The 19,755-nt window shown below is 34.3% G+C and overlaps 2 protein-coding genes across 6 annotated transcripts; one reads left to right on the top strand and one right to left on the bottom strand.

Moving 5' to 3' along the window:
- The first annotated feature begins 1,120 nt into the window (after positions 1-1,120).
- On the top strand, positions 1,121-5,136 carry LOC141659580 (protein ACCELERATED CELL DEATH 6-like). 5 transcript variants are annotated; one of them, XM_074466524.1, is made up of 5 exons: positions 1,122-2,158; positions 2,410-2,628; positions 3,049-3,432; positions 3,794-4,329; positions 4,489-5,136. In XM_074466524.1, the coding sequence occupies exons 1-5, from the start codon at positions 1,933-1,935 to the stop codon at positions 5,107-5,109; spliced, it is 1,986 nt and encodes a 661-aa protein (XP_074322625.1). In that variant the 5' UTR covers positions 1,122-1,932; the 3' UTR covers positions 5,110-5,136. The 5 variants fall into 5 exon arrangements, with proteins under 5 accessions (XP_074322622.1, XP_074322624.1, XP_074322621.1 ...); XM_074466522.1 differs by having other exon boundaries at positions 2,263-2,628; XM_074466521.1 differs by having other exon boundaries at positions 1,121-2,628; positions 3,052-3,432.
- Positions 5,137-6,337: 1,201 nt separating this feature from the next.
- On the bottom strand, positions 6,338-19,382 carry LOC141661331 (homeobox-DDT domain protein RLT3). Its single transcript, XM_074468316.1, has 17 exons — positions 19,066-19,382; positions 16,896-16,963; positions 16,313-16,729; positions 16,081-16,131; positions 15,776-15,992; positions 15,498-15,598; positions 14,505-14,591; positions 14,230-14,361; positions 11,644-11,784; positions 11,383-11,505; positions 11,034-11,268; positions 10,782-10,999; positions 9,201-9,608; positions 8,496-9,107; positions 7,342-7,446; positions 6,970-7,195; positions 6,338-6,837 (listed from the first exon to the last, which is right to left on the bottom strand). The coding sequence occupies exons 1-17, from the start codon at positions 19,286-19,288 to the stop codon at positions 6,812-6,814; spliced, it is 3,390 nt and encodes a 1,129-aa protein (XP_074324417.1). The 5' UTR covers positions 19,289-19,382; the 3' UTR covers positions 6,338-6,811.
- Positions 19,383-19,755: the final 373 nt, after the last annotated feature.

Below are 19,755 nucleotides of genomic sequence, written 5' to 3'. Positions count from 1 at the left end.
GTCTTGAAGGCCCAAACGGATTCTGATATTTTCGGAAAGTCCGGTCCGGCCCGGTCAAAACCCAGGCTTTTTAAGGCCCGACAGACCTTTTGTGCATCATCTTCATATTTTTTAAAAAATTAATGGTGAAAAAAATTATATTTTAGGGGGACAGATGTCCTCCATTCTCCTAATTAGAACCCGGGGTAAATTACACTTTGAAAATTTATCTCTGACCGATAAATGTATTTTCCTAATCAACATATAATTTATATCGGACTTAAATCCTCGTGTAATATACATAATTTCTTTAATATTTAGAATTTAGAAATATAATTTTAAACGAGCAGAAAATTTATTCATTTAAATCTGAACCATACAAACTCGGATATACACGGATGGATTTGGTGGGATTATTTTGCTTTTTAAAATTTTCATACTTAATTAAATCATTAAAAAAGATGCACGAATTTTATTTAATATTTATGTCAAGAATTATATGGTATATGGTCATAAGAAAAAGAAAATTATTAGCTATCATCCTTTTTCTTGTGATAAATCACACACGCACTTGGGGTGACCTCGGGCAGGGGAGACATGAACTCAACCAAAGCACCGATTTATTAAAAAAATAAAGAGCCAAGCTTAGTTTGTGTAGTTGCATTTAGCGGGGTGGTGGTCCTAAATGTCATTTGAAGATTAAAAATGACCCTAAAATGTCACTTCAAAACAGTACATCGTGTACCGTTTATGTAAAACACCTAAAACGGAACTTCGTGTAACGTTTTGGCATTTTAAATTTTTTTATGCGCAAAACGATAGATGAAGTTACGTTTTGGTACAAAACGCTATATGATGTACCGTTTTGTTACAAAACGCTATATGATGTACCGTTTTGAGGCAAAACGCTACTTTAACCACCGTTTTGCACATTATAAAAAAATTAAAAAAAAAAGTGCCAAAACGGAACACTATGTACCGTTTTGCACTAAAAATACAAAACGGAAGACGAAGTACCGTTTTAAAGTGATATTTTGGGTCATTATTTTCAAAAATGACATTTTGGACCATTTAACACTCAAAACTGACATTTTGGTCCATTATTCCATTAAGCATTTAGCTTGTTACACCCCTTATCATATGGAAAAAGGGCCCAAATGTCACTATTTAAAATTTCAGACACACATAGATGGACTGATGGAGGACAATAAAGTAACGGCGCATGTGCCGGAGAAGTCATCGGAGACGCTGAGGAGCCGCCGCATAAGTTTTATCATTTCTAGTGTTTTTATACTTATTTGTTTGTATATCTAAGTTGAACTTTTTATGTTAGCTATTTAAAACTTGTTTAAATGCCTTTATCCACTACAATGTTCTGCCGACACTTGAATCGATAGTTTGATTGTTGTTTTAGTATCATTTTTAGTGTGGTTTTGATTAGATCCTCCTATATATGGTTTAGATAAACCAGAAGTAAGGCTCCGTACATTATAGCGATAATATAATGCGGGATATACGGAGTAAGTTTGGTTTGGTTTATAATTTAGAGAAGGCTTAATGATCTTTCGACCCCTAAAGTATGGGCCGTTATACTTATCAGCCCCAAAAGTATGAAGTCATACCTTTTCACCCTGTAGTATTAGGTATAGTTCGTTTTAGCCATTTTTGGTAATAAAACGACATATTGGGCTGATAGGTATAACGGTCCATATTTTAGGGGCCGAAAGGTCATTAAACATTTAGAGAAACTAGTGTTTGGTCGAAATGACAAAAAATACACAAGAGAGTGTAAATTTATACCCAAGAAAAAGGAATCTACTCTTTTTCTTAATTGCTTGATTCTCACTTCTCGCTTTATTCGTACCTCTCTTATTGAATAGTAAGCTTCCTTGCTTTATTCTGATTTTTTCTTCTTTTTTAGATGCTATTGCTTTTCCCAGCTATGCAATATATATGATTCCTGTAACACAATTGGCCTATAAATTTATCATATCAATACTGAGCCTTATAATATATATCTTTTTGGCAAGGCAGCAGTGGCAGGGTAACAAATGGATATGGAGAAAGTTAATTTGTATGAGGCTGCTATTTCCGGAGATGCTAATGCCATTGAGAAACTGCGAGAGAAGGCTCAGGAGAGAGCTCGAGGCAATAAAACTATCCTTCAAACTGAATCCATGTATGGAAATACAGAAAACGTGCTATTCATATTAAAAGAGTTTGCTAACCGTTCTTTTCTTTTCAATGTTGATTCAAATGGAGAAACTGCACTTCACCTTGCAGCATATTATGGACACACTGAAGTGGTCAAGGCCCTGATTAATGCTGCCAGAAGTTTGCCTTCTTCAGCTGATGACGCGATTAGTCCCGTGACAACTTTCATAAGGCTAGCTAATTATGTGTATGCTAACACTGCCTTGCACCTCGCAGTGAGCAATCATAACGTGGATATTGTTAAGGTGTTAGTGGAGGAAGATCCTACTGATACGCATATTCAAAACAGGGACGGTGATTCTCCAGTTTACCTTGCAGCCAAACGGGGGTACAACGATATAGTCAAGTTAATTTGCAGAGCTTGCAGAGCTCCCAATTTTAGGGGTCCTAACAACAGAACTGCTTTGCATGCTGTTATCACAAGGCTCCATGAAGGTATGCAGTATACATGTGTGTACCAATTTTTTCAATACGTGCGTCTGGAGAAATCATAATTTAAGTGCTGTATATTTACATTAGACGATAGCAATTTATTTTAGACGTGCATAATATATAGTCAAAAACTTATATAGCAACCTGTTAACTACAATATGTTTAAAATTTACTTCATCTTTACCATAGTTGGATACTGTTAGTTTAACGGTTTTTCTAATGTGTGCCCAAGGACACACAATAAGCTCTAACTCCCATGAGTTTGATGCATTTTGATTGGTCTTCTAATCATAAATATTGACGGACACTTGGCATTCACAACAATTCCACCAATAAAAATGCACCAAACACATGAAAGTTAGTGCTTATTCACTAACATTTATTCGCTTTGTATTATTTAATAATGAATAGTCTCACTTGCAGCAGAGAAAGACGACAGTGATGTAGTTGAGGTACTCATTTTTGCAGCCAGAGGGTCACTTCCAGTTAACTACGGATTTGGAAAACATTCAATGAGTAGCGGATTTGAGAATTTTGTTCGACAAAAAACTGATGATGATTGGGAGAGGGCTTTACACATGGCAGTGCGCGGAAATCACTTGAATGTGGTTAAGCTGCTATTACAATTAGATCCAGGATATCCACTCGAAGATACAAATCGTGACTCTAAGAGTCCTATTTACATTGCGGCTGAACTGGGATATAAGGAAATCCTACAACTACTTTGTGAATCTTGCAGTCTGGAATATACCCATGATCCTCGAGGTGAATCCGCTTTACATGCTGCTGTCAAAGGGCTTGATAAATGTATGTATGTCCATCTATGCTTTTCTTTATATACCTATGCTATTATACTAAAACGGGTTTTATATCAAAGTGCTCACTGTTCTTGTCAAAAACTATCAAATGGCTACCCGATCTCGACGGAGACTCGTTTTGGCTACTATAATCACTTTATATATCACTACAATGAATCTTTAAATAGGACTAGTTTATGATCCTTGCTTCACAGAGTCTTTTAACATTCTACAACAGGACTAGTTTATGATCTATGCGAAGTTTATGATCGGTGTTAGCACTGTGTACTGCAGTGATCTAACATGTCTTAACAATTAACTGGCCTACAGTGAATTTCTGCCTGCTAACTTAATGTAATACATTAATATAGATTGTGTAGACTTCATCGTGAGAAGAGCCCCGCGTCTTGTAACCTATGTTGACGACGATGGATGGACACCACTTCACCATGCCGCGTATTACAGATTTGATGCAGTACTTGATACTATAGTAAATGCGCAAGAATCTATTCGGTACCAATGTGTGTACAGAGAAAAGGTACCGACACCACTCTGTGTAGCAGCTAAAGAAGAACATACTTCTACACTAATACAACTTATGATATTGTTGCCATCGTTATGTGCCACTGCTGATTATGACGGTCGAAACATACTGCATTTCGCGGCGATGAAGAGCAATAAGGAGATGATGTACTGTATATTAAATTATTGTCCACCAAATTATACTGACAGGGTCCTGAATTACAAGGATTGCGATGGTAATACACCTCTCCATCTACTGATTCGCGAGGGATGCTTCTTTCCGGAACTCATGAAGCACCAGGGAGTTGATAAAAAGGCGAAAAACAAAAAGAATTGGACTCCTTTAGACATGTTATATTTCGAAGACACCATCGTAGCTGACCAGGTATGTATTAATGCTAACATTCCTACAATTTTTAATTTATAACAATGATAGTATCGTTAGAATATAGATCCGGTTGGTTCTTCCTCTAACACCTTGAGGTTTTAGAGCGACCGGTTCCTTGACAAGTATCTAATTGTTCCCAGATCTTTTTTCATACAGTTACTAATCAGAAAATGGCTTGATCTTGGGAAATCAAGTATGCGGCGGAGTTTAGTGCCCCCAAGTAAACTGTCGAAAAAAGATCGAGAATTTAAGAAAACGGAGGAAATGTTAATGAAACAAGGGCTTGAATTGTACAAGGAAAGGACCAGTACTCAGATAGTAGTTACTGCACTCATAGCTACGGTGGCATTTACCGTAGGCTTTACGATGCCTGGCGGATACATTCAGAGTGAACAAAAGGGCGAAGGATTAGTAGTGCTTTCGAAAAAGAAGGTATTTACTGCATTTATGATAGCAGATGCATTAGCTCTGGTACTATCGACAACTTCTTTGTTTCTCTACTTCACTTCATCTATGTATCAAGATCCTCACCAAGTGTCGAAACTTAATGCTGCCTCGACTGGACTCAACATTGTTTCTGTTATCGCAATGATGTTGACTTTTATTACGGGAACGTATGTCGTGCTATCCAATTCACCGGCCCTGGCCGTCACCGTTTGCATCATTGGTTGCATTTTCTTTCTTATCGTCATTGTTCTGTCATTGAAGATGTTATATGATGGCCAACAATGGACCAAAATGTTATTTCTGAGTGTTAAAAGACCCAAAAAAAAATGACATTGCAAATAATGCTCCAAAATATCATTTTATCAAAAATGCAAAACGGTACATAGTGTACCGTTTTGGTACTTTATTTATTTTTTAATTTTTTTTGTAATGTGCAAAACGTCAGTTGAAGTAGCGTTTTGACTCAAAACGGTACATAATATAGCGTTTTGTATCAAAACGTTACTTTATCTACCGTCTTGCGTATAAAAAAATTCAAAATGCTAAAACGTTTCACGAAGTACCGTTTTATGTCTTTTGCATAAACGTTACACGATGTATCATTCAACAATGGACCAAAATGTCATTTGCAACTGCAAGGGAAGTCGAAACTTTTGAAGTGTGAATATGCTTTTCGTTATTTCCAACTATTTAATGTATTCTCAATTTTTCTGATTATTGTTCATGAAACTTGCCATTTCACCAATGAGATTTCCTTTCAAATTATTTTCACACGATTTTTCTAAGTTTTTTTGCGATTTTACTATCTTCTGATTTATTTATTTTTTGCAAAAATATGAAATCAACAAAAATCAATCAGATATGTAACTAGTTTAATCGAGTTTTTTTGGTTGAATTTAAGGTTACATGTAGTTGTAGAAACTTGTCGAATGCTTTCGACAAAACCGTAACTTTTTCGGTTGCAGAAAAACGTATTTTTGCAAAAAAAATTGAAAAAATATTTTTATAAAAAAAAAATATTCATGCAAATTTTTAAAAAAAATGAAAGTATTTTTACAAAAAAAAATTTAGACTTGTTTATATTTCAAAAAAGCCTATTATTGTATTAGATTTATGAAAGTAAACATTAGGATCATAAAGGTAATCCTCATTTCTTGGACATGATTACCAATATTTTGCAGTTTCGTTGGGATCAAAGTTATATTAGAAGCTTACTTTCAGGAAGATGAAAAAAGTTATGTTCAAAGCCAAGGACTATATACACAAGTCTTCGAGAGCTATTTCATGTTGAAGGACATGAATCCATCTTTAGGGGGGGGGGTAAGATTTAAAATATCCTTCCATCTTTTGCAAAGACTCGTGGCGATACCCCCGAAAAACAAAACTTCAACCTATCTTGAACCTATCTTGTTAAGATTACTCAACTTACTGTATAAGTGTCATGTAAGTCTTCAACCTGAGTTCAGCATGTGTAAGACCTGGAATAAAATTAGAGACCAGCCAAAATTACAGAAGATATAAACTTGGGCACTTGAGATGCACAATTACAGTTCAGATATATTAATAAGATAACACTCCATATAAGTAACTAAAAAATTGGCATCATCACAGTAAAGGTACAGGATAACTGGGAATAACTTAAATCGCAATTCTGATTTTACTAATTACATACCTGTATATAGTACTTATTTCTCAACAGTCCGAAGACATGCTATGTACATATGCCATTACAGTACGTTTTATGAGTGAACCGATACCAATTACCAGCAGGAAGCTGAAAGGACAAGATCCTACACAGCTACTTGATGCTTTAACATACAAGAGTCAAGACTACTTAAAAGTACAACAATGATCAAAAATGTGATCTACCAGAAGCAATGTTAATATCTTCCGGCCTAATCTTTCCTACAACTTTTTCTCCTACAGAAAAGGTGTCGCCAAGCTACTTGGCACAAGCTATCAAAAAATCATAATGCCCTGACCACTTTTAGCTGCTACATTTATATATATCTTCCAAAACCAAACCGATATCCTACTGAACAGGAGGAGCATTTTTACCTGAAAAGTCAACAAAGGTTAGAGTTAAACACAGTAAAAGTAAAATCTTGTACAAGGTGATAAAAAAAACTGTGCCAGTAAATATGGTACTAAATTAATTGAAAGAAGCGTCTTAGGTAAATTGACTCGTGCCTTTTGATATGGTACTGAGTTGTTTATCCTTCTCCTTGTGAATACTTTGTAAATAAGTTCCAATAAAATCATCCAACTTGACCACCCAGAGTGCTACAGCAGACAATGTTTGAGGCATAGTTGCAAAGCATGCTATGATTTCTTCTATTTGAGAAACAGATCCATTCGCAGAGTTGCATCGATGCAACCAGTCTTCATTGATAGATGTAACAAAATCAGCAAGAACCTATTATAGAAGAAGAGGATGGGTAAAATAATGCACAATTTTGAGGATTCTACAACTTTTACAAGAGATCGCTTGCATGTAAAAATTCATAATTTCCATTTTTTTATAAAAAAAAAGTCAAAAAAATGCATCAAGAACCTTATTACCTGAAAAAACTCTACAAAAGTTGATGTCCTCCTTAACCTTTTGATCCATATATTATGAGCAGATTTAGTCCAAGTAGACACCAATGCATCTTCAGGCATAACTGACTGTACAAGACATTAGACCAAACCAAATATATTACTCCAGCTTATAGATATACCATTAAACTTTAAGAAACTAAATCAACTTAAGCTATGTTGCTCAGATTTCTACAGAGTACCAGACAGGACAGGTAATCCAAGTGCCAGACTAAGCATTCTAAAAATTATGATCATGGGGGTGCGGTCCAAATTTAAATACGGGTATGTACGGGGACACGTAATAATCTAAATAATTTATTCAATAGGAGTATTAGTACGAATGAGTAAAAAAAATCATTGTTTAAGCACATACAGATTAGGCATTTTATATTATTGTACGAAAACTTTAGAAGTTTTATAAAAGGATCTAGTTATTGAAAACAATATAGTACGCATCACTTCTATTTTACTGTAATAAATGAATATAAACGATGAAAATTCAGATACATTAATGTATTCAGATACATTAAAGTATTCTCTTTACATTAATCATCTATTCTCTAATCTCTCAGGCCATAAAGCAAAAATGTCGGGTTTTCATCCTCCCAGCCCCAGTATTTAAAGATGTTTGTGTGTTGATTGTTTGACCATTCTTTCGAATGCCAAGGAATTTTGAATATAAGATCCCAGTCAGCCCTCCTAATACCTTGAGGTTTTAGAAGAACTGGTAACTTCACTGAATGGTAGCATGTTAGTGACGAGATTCGAATCTTAAATCTTTTGATGGATTTTGAGCCCTAGACTTTTGGAAGTATGCTTAGACCAAACAATATAAATATTGAATCTTATTATGTAATTGATGGGATTCCAACCCTAGACCTTTGCTTCTGTCTTTACAGCTAACCAATAGTGTACTATAAATGTTATATCTTAATTTGTAGTTGATGGGGTTCGAATCCTAGACCTTTATTGGTCATATTACATACCACCGACAGACTACAAATTATCTCATGTTCAGTTATGATGGTATAGTATAAATAGATACTATAAATGCTGAATGGGAAAATAACAACACATTAATGTAACATGTTTGTGTTGTTCAAATAACAAAAAATTTGAACCCGAAGACAGCTCACCTCAATTGCATAAATTGCAGCTTTGAGCGATTGCAATTGTGAAGGTAGAACTTTATGTTCCACAAACACATTGCTGTCACTCTTCCTACACGTAGCAGCGTGAACCGCGTATCTTTCTTCTGTATCAAAATCGAGCTCAAACGTCGTGTGGCAAACCTTGCAGTGCTTCTCGTCTCTCCAGTATAGATCATGGCAATGTTCACACCTAGCTAGTGAATCAAGAAATGATTTTTTACCAAATTTAACAGCACTAAGTTCCAAGTAGAATGATTTCCAAACCCACGAGTCAAATGCTTGAAGCCGAGACCATTTTTGCTTTTGTGTTCTTCTCTTCTCAGTTTCAAGGACATTTGGAACAGTAAAAACTGGATGACCGTTTCCTATCTCAGACAGGCAGATATTGTTGTCTAAATCAGACACTGCTGACGAGCTTTCTTCTCTTGGTGTACACAAGTCGGAACAATCAGACACAATCTGCTGACTGCATTCAGCATTATTTGGAATACTGGACATTGCTTGATGAAGAGGTGTTTCCAGCTTCTCTAGAGATGATAGAAGGTAAGCCTCTCGTGAACCCCTACGGTCCAAAGTGGAGAACAGTGTGCATAGAGACTGCAAACACAAAGCTTACAGTTTAATATACATCAGCATTGAAGGACACATTATATTTTAAGTAAAACAACAGAATAAGGAAAAGTAGATCACCTCTGCCGTATCAATAACCTCCCAGTGACCATCTTCAGAAGATTCAAAATATATCCTCTTGTGACCAGGATCATAATCAATACAAGGGCCCATAAACAGCCAGTATCTGTTATAGCGACGATCAGAACCTAAATAGATAGATTGCATGGGATGTACATCCTCATCAAATTCTACATCATTTGAATCGTTATTTTTGTTAGAAGGCTTATCCTTTCCATTAATAACTAAGCTATCAACAGGTTCCCTTAATGATCCTTTATTTGATTCGATAATACACAAAGTTTGTTCAATGTGACCCCCAACAGTCCCTGGAACATTTTGCTGCTTTGTCATTGATCGCTTTATTTTTCCACCAGAACTTACTCTATTGAGATCAGGTGCAGATTTTACGACTGACAATAAAGCATCCTGCAAACAATACTATTCTCTCAAAAGTGCCCATTAAGACATATCATGAACATTGCATCAATTATAACAAATAATATCAAAATATGAAAATCTTATTCTGCCTGAAGATTGCAATCTGCAGATACTCTCAACTTAATATCATATTCATAAACATAGGCTCATAGCTACATCAGAAATAGATGCAAAAACTACATATCTTGGTGTGTACAGTTTATACAGGTACAGTGTGTACTGTCTACCAATTTGCATGTATACCAATGAAACCATTGATTATATTTACTTAGGTTTAATGATTATGTCAACCAAAAAATCGGAACCATTTAGGTTGAATGTTGCAACCAAAACTGCACAGGACTTACTAGCCCAAGCTTTAAATGTTTGAAATATATCACTTTTTATGTTGTTTCAGAGTTCTCGATGATATTTCTATTCATCTTAGGTTTACATACCATCTGAACCTGCTTTTGTACCTTACTTACGACTTACACCTACAAAATCGATTCTAATCCAGCACAACTCTACCATCCTCAGAATCACAATTTGCTCACAATCACAGCCGGCTATGATAACAGATCAGGTTAACTTGTAACTAAAATGGATGCAAACATTTCAGATAACAAAATAACAACAAAGGTAAAACAGAGCCCTACTTTCTCCTGTTCACTAAACACAACTATCAGGACTGGAACCAGAAGCTATGGTGCTACTTACTAGAGAGTTATACATAACTGTCCATGCTAAGCATCAACTTCTCTTTCTTGAATGTCCCAAAATCAGTGTCATAATATTAAATTTTGTGTTCACAGAAACCAAAATTTTCCTTTAATCCCTAAAGTTGGTTTAAAACCAAAATATAATACAACGAAGTACATAGACATGGCTTTATAAAATATAACAACAGGCCCTTGCATGCGATGTTGGAGATTCAGGTCAGAGCCGTAAAGGATATGTCATGCTATGTAAGATGTAGTTTTACAAAAAAAAAAAAAATTAAATGCTGTGAGTAATACAAATTATTACGGAATGCCTAAATTGGTATGGACCTTTTGCCTAGTACACCACGAGAATATATATTTTTTAATAACATATCTTGATATCTTCCCTTTAAAACTCCTAATATATGTCACGGTAAATGTCGCATATAATGCACCTTGGCAAAGTCAAATTTCTTACCTCCAACCTTATAGTGGATCCGGCACTAAGAAGATCAATCAAAGCCACTAATGCATTCAGCTTCTCATCAATGCTTAAATCAAAATATTCGCCTTCTGTTAGTCCAAGCAACCACACTTCTCCCGGAAGGCTCTCATCAATATCAGTGTCTATCACTATGATGTCACTTCTGCTCTGGTGTGGGTTCCTATGCTTCAGTTTACTTGGACTTTGATTTCCTCGACTCAAACTCAGAATCATCAGAACTGCTACCATCCTCAGAATTATCAGAAGTACTGTATCTGCTACCATTTTCAGAATAATCGTCAACACTACCGAAGTCGTCTAGATCTGATTGGTCTGATTCCCTTCCATGTGTGACTGAATTAATGCGTAAACGATAAGCAGAAGCTCCTATCTTTTCGAATAAAGTAATGTCACTTGACAGCACTGAGCTTATCGAAAGCTCTAGTTCATCAGTTGTTGAAGCATGATTCAATCTGACAATCTTTATACGAAAGAGAACAGTGTCAGTATCATGGGTCCGTACTCTATGAAAATGAGGATAGCACTGACTTACTGAGAATAAACTAATATGGACTGCATATTACTCTTAACTTACCGACATTGACTTTGCCAATTCAGAAACTTTCAACCCGTTATTTCCTTGCAATGACAAAATATTGAATAATTCACCTTTCAGAGTACCCGGTCTCAGACCATACTTTGACATGAGATTGACTTCCTGCAAAGCAAAAAATTCTTTTGTTGAAGCATTATAACTAATTCGCATAAATTTAAATCACCTACAATGAATCGATCTCCAAATAAACACAGCTACAAGGTGAATGATAGAGGTCCTAATTTTCAGTCATTTGAATACCTTGACAAGTGATCCACTAGGTGAAGTACCATGGTTTAGACCATATCCCGCAGCAATCAGCACTTGACGGAATATTTCTGTCCATGTCATGGGGTTTAAGGATCGCTTCCAGAAATTCAAAATTACATTTTGACCTTCAACCTGCAAAAGCACAAGCCATTTGGATTGAATGTCCAGAGGAATATTCATTTCACTTCTGGTACAAAGGATATCACCCGGTACAAACATTTTATACATTGTGCATGGAAAGATAAGTAAACACATCAAGCATGTTTTAAACCTCAGACAACACATTATCTTAAACTAGAGCTCAATACATAAAAAAATTAACAAAAGTAACTGCAAACATCCATACTACTACTAGTTAGTCACCAGAAGCACCCATTATGGACACAGTAGACTTGAGATCAAAAAATATGATAAGAACAAATTACTTATATGAAAAAGTCATTGTCAAAATAACTACATCCTCTGTTCCTATTTAAATGTCATTTTGACTAAATCTTAGTCGAATTGACCAAATATTGACCATAGAACTTTCTTCTATTTTGTAATAAATAATAATTAATTAATATATATTATCATCATAAAATTTATTTCATAAATTATCATGTGCAAGTTTTAAAAATATCGAAATGTTTGCAAAATTACACCCAAAATTTGGTCAATTTGACTAAGTTCTAATCAAAAAGGACATTTAAATAGGAAAAGATGAAGTATTAACTAGTTAAAGGACAAACAAAAATACAGATAGATAGTAATGCTACTGTCAGTGAGGTATTAGCTAGATATTAGATACAGTTGAGCTAGGCTAGGTCTAAATCCTTAATTGAGCTTGGCTACTGTCGTCCAACATTCACCAAGCAATATTGTTGTTCATTTCTGATACACATAATTAAGCACTAGAAACTATACTTTTTAGTTGACATGATTGTAGGACCTAGTAGTTTAAAAGCTAAATTTATGGATCAACTAGGATACTCAGCCAGTCTATCCATTTTGAGTGCTGAAATTCCTAACTATTTAGGTAGCCATAAGCAGAAATTCCTTTTTGGGATGTCCAATCCAATTGTTAACATTTTCTAAAATAGCATATTTTTCTTCACTAATTTCAGTAGGTCTCGCCAACTTACCCGCTTTTCTTTCTCTTCGCTTTACATTTCTTAATCTCCATGCCCCACCCAATTGTTAACATTATAGATTAAGAGTCATATTAGTTAGTACTTAGTACTTTATAGTTATTAGAAATAGTTAAACTTGACTAGGGTGGAATATTTGCTCTAATAGAGTGGTAAATTACCATAGTACTTTGTAATTATTTCAAATATTTAAACTTGATTTAGGTTGAATGTTTGCTCAGCTAGGGTGAAAAGATACATAGTTTAAAATACCTTATAAAACTTCATAGTTAAATTTTATAGATAAAGAGTTGCAATAGTTAGTACTTTATAGTTATTAGAAATAGTTAAACTTGATTAAGGTGGAAAATTTGCTCTGATATTGTGGAAAATGCCATAGTACTTTGTAGTTATTTTAAATAGTTAAACTTGATTTAGGTGGAATGTTTGCTCAGCTAGGGTGAAAAAATACATAGTTTAAATTTTTTGGCTATACGATCAGTGCACTCCCTATGTATACTTCAATATCTTAATTGTTGGCTATGCACTCCCAGCTATTCATGAACTTTATATATCTAGAAAGATTGCCTATGTTGGCTATGATGTACATACTTTCCAACGAGTTTGGTTGAAATAGAAGGGATAAAGAAATTTTTAAGTATAATTGAAGTTACAATACATATATATTATATAATAAGATACTTGGCAAAAAAACAAAGAATGCGGAATAAATGAGAAGATGCAGATCTTATGTGACAACATTAGTGGTTAAAATGGATAAGAGGAAGAAATAAGCATTCACCATCCTGTTAGTGGGATTATTAATTTGTACTTCTGTAGATGGAAGGTAGAAATGGTTTAAACTAAAAAGGAAAACCCCTGTTTAATAGTAAAAATCTCATTCCATTTTTTTCCAACAATAAGATCTATGATTCACACTCAACTAGCTTCTGGGAAAACAGGCAGAAAGAAGTTGATAAAGATAAAGATAAGCACTGTTAACTATGCACGCATTTTGTTGCTGTCAAAGATAAAATGTAACGTTCATTATTATTTTTGGATATTATTAAGATACGCAGTAGCACATTGTCTAAAAGAGGAGCAAACAAACAGTTACCTTAACACAAATTATTTATTAAATGAATAAGTAATTCCATGATACATGACCAAGTATATTTATCAAGCTACAAGGAAGTTTATACCTACACAAGTTTTTAGGATATATAGCCGGATGCTCAACATGAATGACACAACAGAAATTCACAGCAAACAAACACATATAGAACTATTTTTTATGGCAGGAATATTAAGAAGTTCTAAAAAAAGTTGTAATACTTAATATTTAATGCCAATTACTTCGAAGACCTACAGTAGAAATAGTATAGATGAGAGCTTTAAACTGAGATTGAAGATGCACATCACATGATAAAAAAAATAACAAATGATTAATCATATTAACTACTCTTACCGAATGAAGTAACCCAAGAAACTTGGAATTCTTCATAGAATGAGGAATGAATCCATTACTTAGCTCCGTTTCAACATCACATAGAAGAACTCGAAGAAGAGTAGTATTTATTTTCCCAAGTAACAAAGAATCCTATAAGCCATAAACAAAAAAATTAACAGACAAACCGAGACAAGAGATCTTTAGGGTAGAGAAATGTGGGAGAAAAACTTGAAAAAAAAATCATGTTAACAAGAATTAATGACTGTAAAGATTCACTTCAGGAAAGAACTCACCTTGTCTTGAAATGCTTGAGCAAACTCATCGATAGTAAAGGAATATATATGAAGTCTTGCAGCATAAGTACAAAGAAAATGGAAAACCTGGAAGAGAATTTAGTCCGCAATCAACAAGGCAGCATAAATAATGAGATCATAATTCGTACATCCAAACTAATCTTCCTTGCGTCAAATATATAGGAACACAAATACATGACTCACACAGTCAAGGTATTACTTTAACTTTCCAGATAAAACTTAAGAAACTGTAAATTCATTATAATTATTAGTGTTTAAAAAACTTTTTTTGCTAATTAGTTACTCATAATGTGACTATACTATTGCATTTTATTCCCATGGGCCACAGAAATCATTATACATTTTGTCTAAATATGTCACTTTAAATAAACTGGTAATAATATTATATTTAAAACGCATACATGCAAACAAAATTAATTAAGAATAAGAATGATGAGAGAGAACAAAAACCTGCCACCATAAATTTTTGAGCAATAGAATAGAAAAGAAAGATATCTGATACTTATTTTAGGGCAGGTAATGTGTCTAGAAAATAGCAATATAGCAGAAGAGTGCTAATCCTAGGTACATCACAATTAAGACCTGTTTAACAGAAGAGCTCATATTAATAAATCAATTTCAAAAATGTCACATCACCTAAAGTTCAACAAGTATGTAACAATGATCAACACACACATAAACATTTCAAGGTATCTATCTGCTTCTGCTCTGACCCCTATATACACATTTGGTCAAATGAGGGTCGAAGGAGAATTTGAGTTACCAGACGACACTAGAGATATGCTTCTTTTTATGTCAAATTCCAAATACATTAAAATTTGAGTATACGAATTAAGAGACACTTTTTCAAAATATCAGCATTTAAACTTGTACTTTTTAAATATAATCTATTCTAAAAATAATCTGTTCAACTCCTTAAGAGCAACACAAAATTTAAAGAAAAAAAGATACAGAATAAATTTTTATTAATACCTTAAATAGTTTCTTGACAAGCTCTAGAGAAGAATTCCAAGGTTGCATGTGCAAGGGCTGCTTCATGGAAACAGATTCTGGAGGAAACTTGGCCAGCAGATCTGATGGAAAACCAAAGTTTAACTGGTATTGCACTGATAACTACAATAATTTGCATCAATGGGCAAGCTACGACATAATTTACTTAGCACAGTTGTAGTGTTGTATAATACTTTTTAAAATGCAAATAATTTGTTTTTGAGTAGAGACAAGCCACCTTCAATGCTTTATTAACTTACCTTTGCACAAGGAGCAAACGTGCACTGGATCACTGGTAATATGAGCAGAGCATGTTAGTGGATGTGGTCCTGCTTGCAGTTCCCTTAACTCTAGTTCCTCATCATCAGGTAACATAGAAAATTGATTCAGGTGTTCTTGGCTTCTTCCCCCTTCCATAACAAATTGACATTTCTCTTTCCTTTGCTGCTTCATTACACCTGGTTTTAGACTCTCCGGCTAAATATAAAAACAGGAAATTCCTATGTTATTCCAGATCTATCCAAATTTACAGGAAAAAGAAAGTACTAAAGGATAAAACTAGTACCTTCCTTTTTAAAAGAGGCTTCCTCTTGTCCTGCTGTTCTTTAAGCTTTTGCTGCATATTAAAATAACATAAAACGTTTACCATTCAAAAAAAACATAATACGTAATCGCTAGTTATGTAACCTAATACATAAACCTTGAAGTAAGTAGATATATTGCACCCGGAATATTTGCTCAAGTAATAAACAATAAGCTCTAGAAATATACTCCGAGATTTAAATCACAAGACTAACCGCTAAAGATTTCCTCTGCACTCTTTTCTTTTTTTCTCTTTGAGGTAGCTCTTTTGAAACAGAAATCGGCACTGGACAGAGAGGTCTATCAACAATATCAACTTCCATCGGGAAGTCTTTATGACCATAACGAGTTAGTTGCCAGACAGCCATCAGACCTTTACCCTTCCCCTGTTTCTTATTTGGAGCACTATGATGACTATGTGTCATTGTTCCGTTATTCATACCACTTCGTTTTGTCTGATCTCTTTGTTTTTTCTTCTTAGCATGTTGTTTGTTTGATATAGAAACTGTCTTCGGATCCACATATCCTTCACCAAAATTAACATCAGTAAGACGGCCACTGGAAGCAGCATTTTTTGCCTGTAAAACCGCCATCAGACCTTTCCCTTTACCATGTTTCTTTACTGGTGTGCACTATTCTGAATACCTAGTTGGCTTTCCAAAGTGGTAGACTCGCAAACCTTCAACAAAAATGATTTGTTGAAAATCATCTAAAGAAGTTACGGAATTTTTCAACCAAATAGCAATTACAAATTTAAAATAACTAAAAAGGAACTCCTTATGGAATCATGTTCTCTACCTTCCTTCTTTTGAGTTCATTTCGGTTTTCTTGGTAAGCATGACAACGCTTTTTCGAAGTTGCTTTTGCTACAAAAGAAGATAATAGTTAACTTAGAGCATGCATATATGTGTATAACGTACGTAGTAATAAATAATTTACAGAGAGGGAAAGAGAATAAAGGGGAGATATATGGAAAGACTAATTGAGAATGCACTTATATACTAACACCGCCGCCATAAATCAGGAAGGTCAACTACGAAATTGTTCAAGTTTACAGAATGAAATGGTACATTTGTTGCTTAGGTGTCACCCAGTCACAGATCCCTACGCTAAGGATATATTGAAATACTAGTATTTATTGACCTACTATCTTACTATTTACAGAAATAGTTTACTACATTTAAAACGTATACGCCAACCTACTATTCTATGTAGCCTCCATTTAAAACGTAAATGAATATAGAGTTATACACTGTAGGGTGATGGACAACACAATATGAAAAGAAAGACTGACAGAAAATCCAATGAAAATATTTGCTTCCAATCTGCATCTAAGATGCACCAGAAGGATGTAGAAGAGAGATTTTCTCTTCAATAAAAACTCCAACTGTAACAAAACTAAACAAAAAATGTACTGCACTACAGTGAAAATTATCATAGAGTGGGCACAGGTCACCACTAAACCATAAAAGGACTTGATTTGCTATTACTCAAGTATTATAATTAATGTCAAAGACTTACCGCTACCTGTTAGAAACATCCCGACAATTATTGAAAGCAGCAAACATGGTTACAATTAATTAGTCAAGTCACGAGCCTACGTGTTAATAAGCACATTCTTAGCAAGATAAGAATAGTACACGGCTTTGCTGGTGGACCTGATCCACAACAAATACATTCTCCTCTCTCTAAAGACCCACATCCAATAACATTAAAAATAGTCACGCAATTTTTAACCGGTGATACATATGACAACACGCGTACATGGACGTACTGCATGGAATTCTCAATAATAAAACCATCTTAACCGGTAATTCATAATCATACATACTAAATACCTAAAATGTATGGTCCAACCGCATAAAACAAAATAGATCACCACCAAAACTAAAACTAACTTCCTAATTCATATGTCAATAGTCATCATATATCACTACAAAATACAGAACTCAACGACAAAACTTAGCCTCGTAGCAACTCCATTTCGATCATTCATTCAGGTAAATACCATAACTAGTTAAATACAATAAAAATACAAAGCTCGGGACTGGATATACATATCAATCAATCTATTAAGGTAAAAATACACGTACACTGCTTCTATTATCGACGTTATTACTTAATCAAGTACTATTTAGTCGAGGTCAAAACACACATACACTGCTTCTGTAAGTAAGATTATTACTTTATCCAGCACTAATCCACCGAGGTCAAAATACACACACGTTGTGCCTATTATCGCGATTATCACTTTAATCGAGTATTAGTTTATACAGTTTAATAAAAAAACATACACTGTATCTATTATCGACGTTAATACTTAAACTCGCACTACTCTATCGAGGTCAAAATACACATACACTTCTTTTATTATCGAGGTTATTGCTCTATCCACTATTAACCTATTGAGGTCAAAATACACATCCAATTCACCTATTATGGAGATTATTACGAATATTCAGTATTAATCTATCAAGGTGAAGAAAAAAACATACACCGCTTCTATTATCAAGGTGTTGCTTTATCCAGTATTAACCTATCAATTCACATATAAATCACCTATTATCAAGATTATTACTTTATTTCGAGTATAATTATCATTATCATTATCATATCATTTCATCGAGATTATTAGTTCATCCAGTATCAACCTATCTGAGCTCAAACAACACATAAGCGTCACCTATTATCGAGACTATTACTTTATGAGTATTATTATCATTATCAAATCATTTCATCGAGATGATTAGTTCATCCAGTATTTATCTATCTGAGTTCACAAAACACATAAACTTCACCAATTATCGAGATTATTACTTTATCAAATATTATTATCGAGATTATTACTTTACCGAGTATAATTACAAAATCATTTCACCGATACTATCACTTCACCAACTACTAATTCACCAAAACATTTCATCTAAAAACACGAAACAAAAACCAAAAAACAGCAAAATCAACACACCTGACCGACATTTCGGTCCCGAAAACGCATCCGCAGGGAGAGAATCGAAGCTTAAGCCAAGAGGAGGACCGTCTTTTCGAAAAATCTTCTTCAAAATGTAATCAGACGAGTGAAAAACACTCTGAACACCTCTCAAAACTCGCGTGACGTCATCGTTAGATGTAATTGTGTGAGTGCTTGTGTAATTGTTGTGTTCATTTTCACGAATTTTCTTCTTCTTCATCGAGAGAGATTGAGAGAGATTGAGCGAGAGAGAGATTGAGCGAGAGAGAGATGAGAGAGAAGGGGCTTTAGCAGTAGGGTTTTAACTTTGTGGCTATATGTATGTATTTATTTTTAGTTGTAGAGTGTGTGTTTAAAATGGATTTATTTTTTATTTATTTTTTCAGGTTTGTAATTTGTGTATGCTCAAAATATCTTAAACCCCCACGCCACGTGGAAAATAATCACCATAAAAGGGGGTTAGCTTTGTATTTTTAAATATTTTTAAATAAAGAATCGGTTGCTCTCAAAAAAAATAAGGTGTTTAAAATAATAAAAGTATCTCAAATCTCTTATCTCTTCATTGTAGTTGATATAATTCTCAAAATTATCAAATTCTTTTTGTTCTTCTTCAACCCATAACTGTCATCGATTGACCAACATGCGTGCCTATTTTCTTTGAATCTCTTTAGGTTTGATATCCGACCA

The sequence above is a fragment of the Apium graveolens genome, chromosome 5, assembly GCF_009905375.1.
Source record: "Apium graveolens cultivar Ventura chromosome 5, ASM990537v1, whole genome shotgun sequence".
NCBI classification, from domain to species: domain Eukaryota; kingdom Viridiplantae; phylum Streptophyta; class Magnoliopsida; order Apiales; family Apiaceae; genus Apium; species Apium graveolens.
This window is presented reverse-complemented; position numbering and strand designations above follow the sequence as displayed.

Bases quoted from the DNA above. Each gene is read 5' to 3' on its own strand.
- LOC141659580 (XM_074466520.1), top strand. From the start codon at position 2,031: ATGGATATGGAGAAAGTTAATTTGTATGAGGCTGCTATTTCCGGAGAT. The intron at 3,433-3,793 runs GTATGTATGTCC...ACATTAATATAG, and splicing joins TGTCAAAGGGCTTGATAAAT to ATTGTGTAGACTTCATCGTG. The intron at 4,330-4,488 runs GTATGTATTAAT...TTTTTCATACAG, and splicing joins ACACCATCGTAGCTGACCAG to TTACTAATCAGAAAATGGCT.
- LOC141661331 (XM_074468316.1), bottom strand. From the start codon at position 19,288: ATGAAGAAGAAGAAAATTCGTGAAAATGAACACAACAATTACACAAGC. The intron at 16,730-16,895 runs GTAGAGAACATG...TATTCAGAATAG, and splicing joins ATGAACTCAAAAGAAGGAAG to TGCACACCAGTAAAGAAACA. The intron at 11,000-11,033 runs GTAGCAGTTCTG...GTTTGAGTCGAG, and splicing joins TTCTGATAATTCTGAGGATG to GAAATCAAAGTCCAAGTAAA.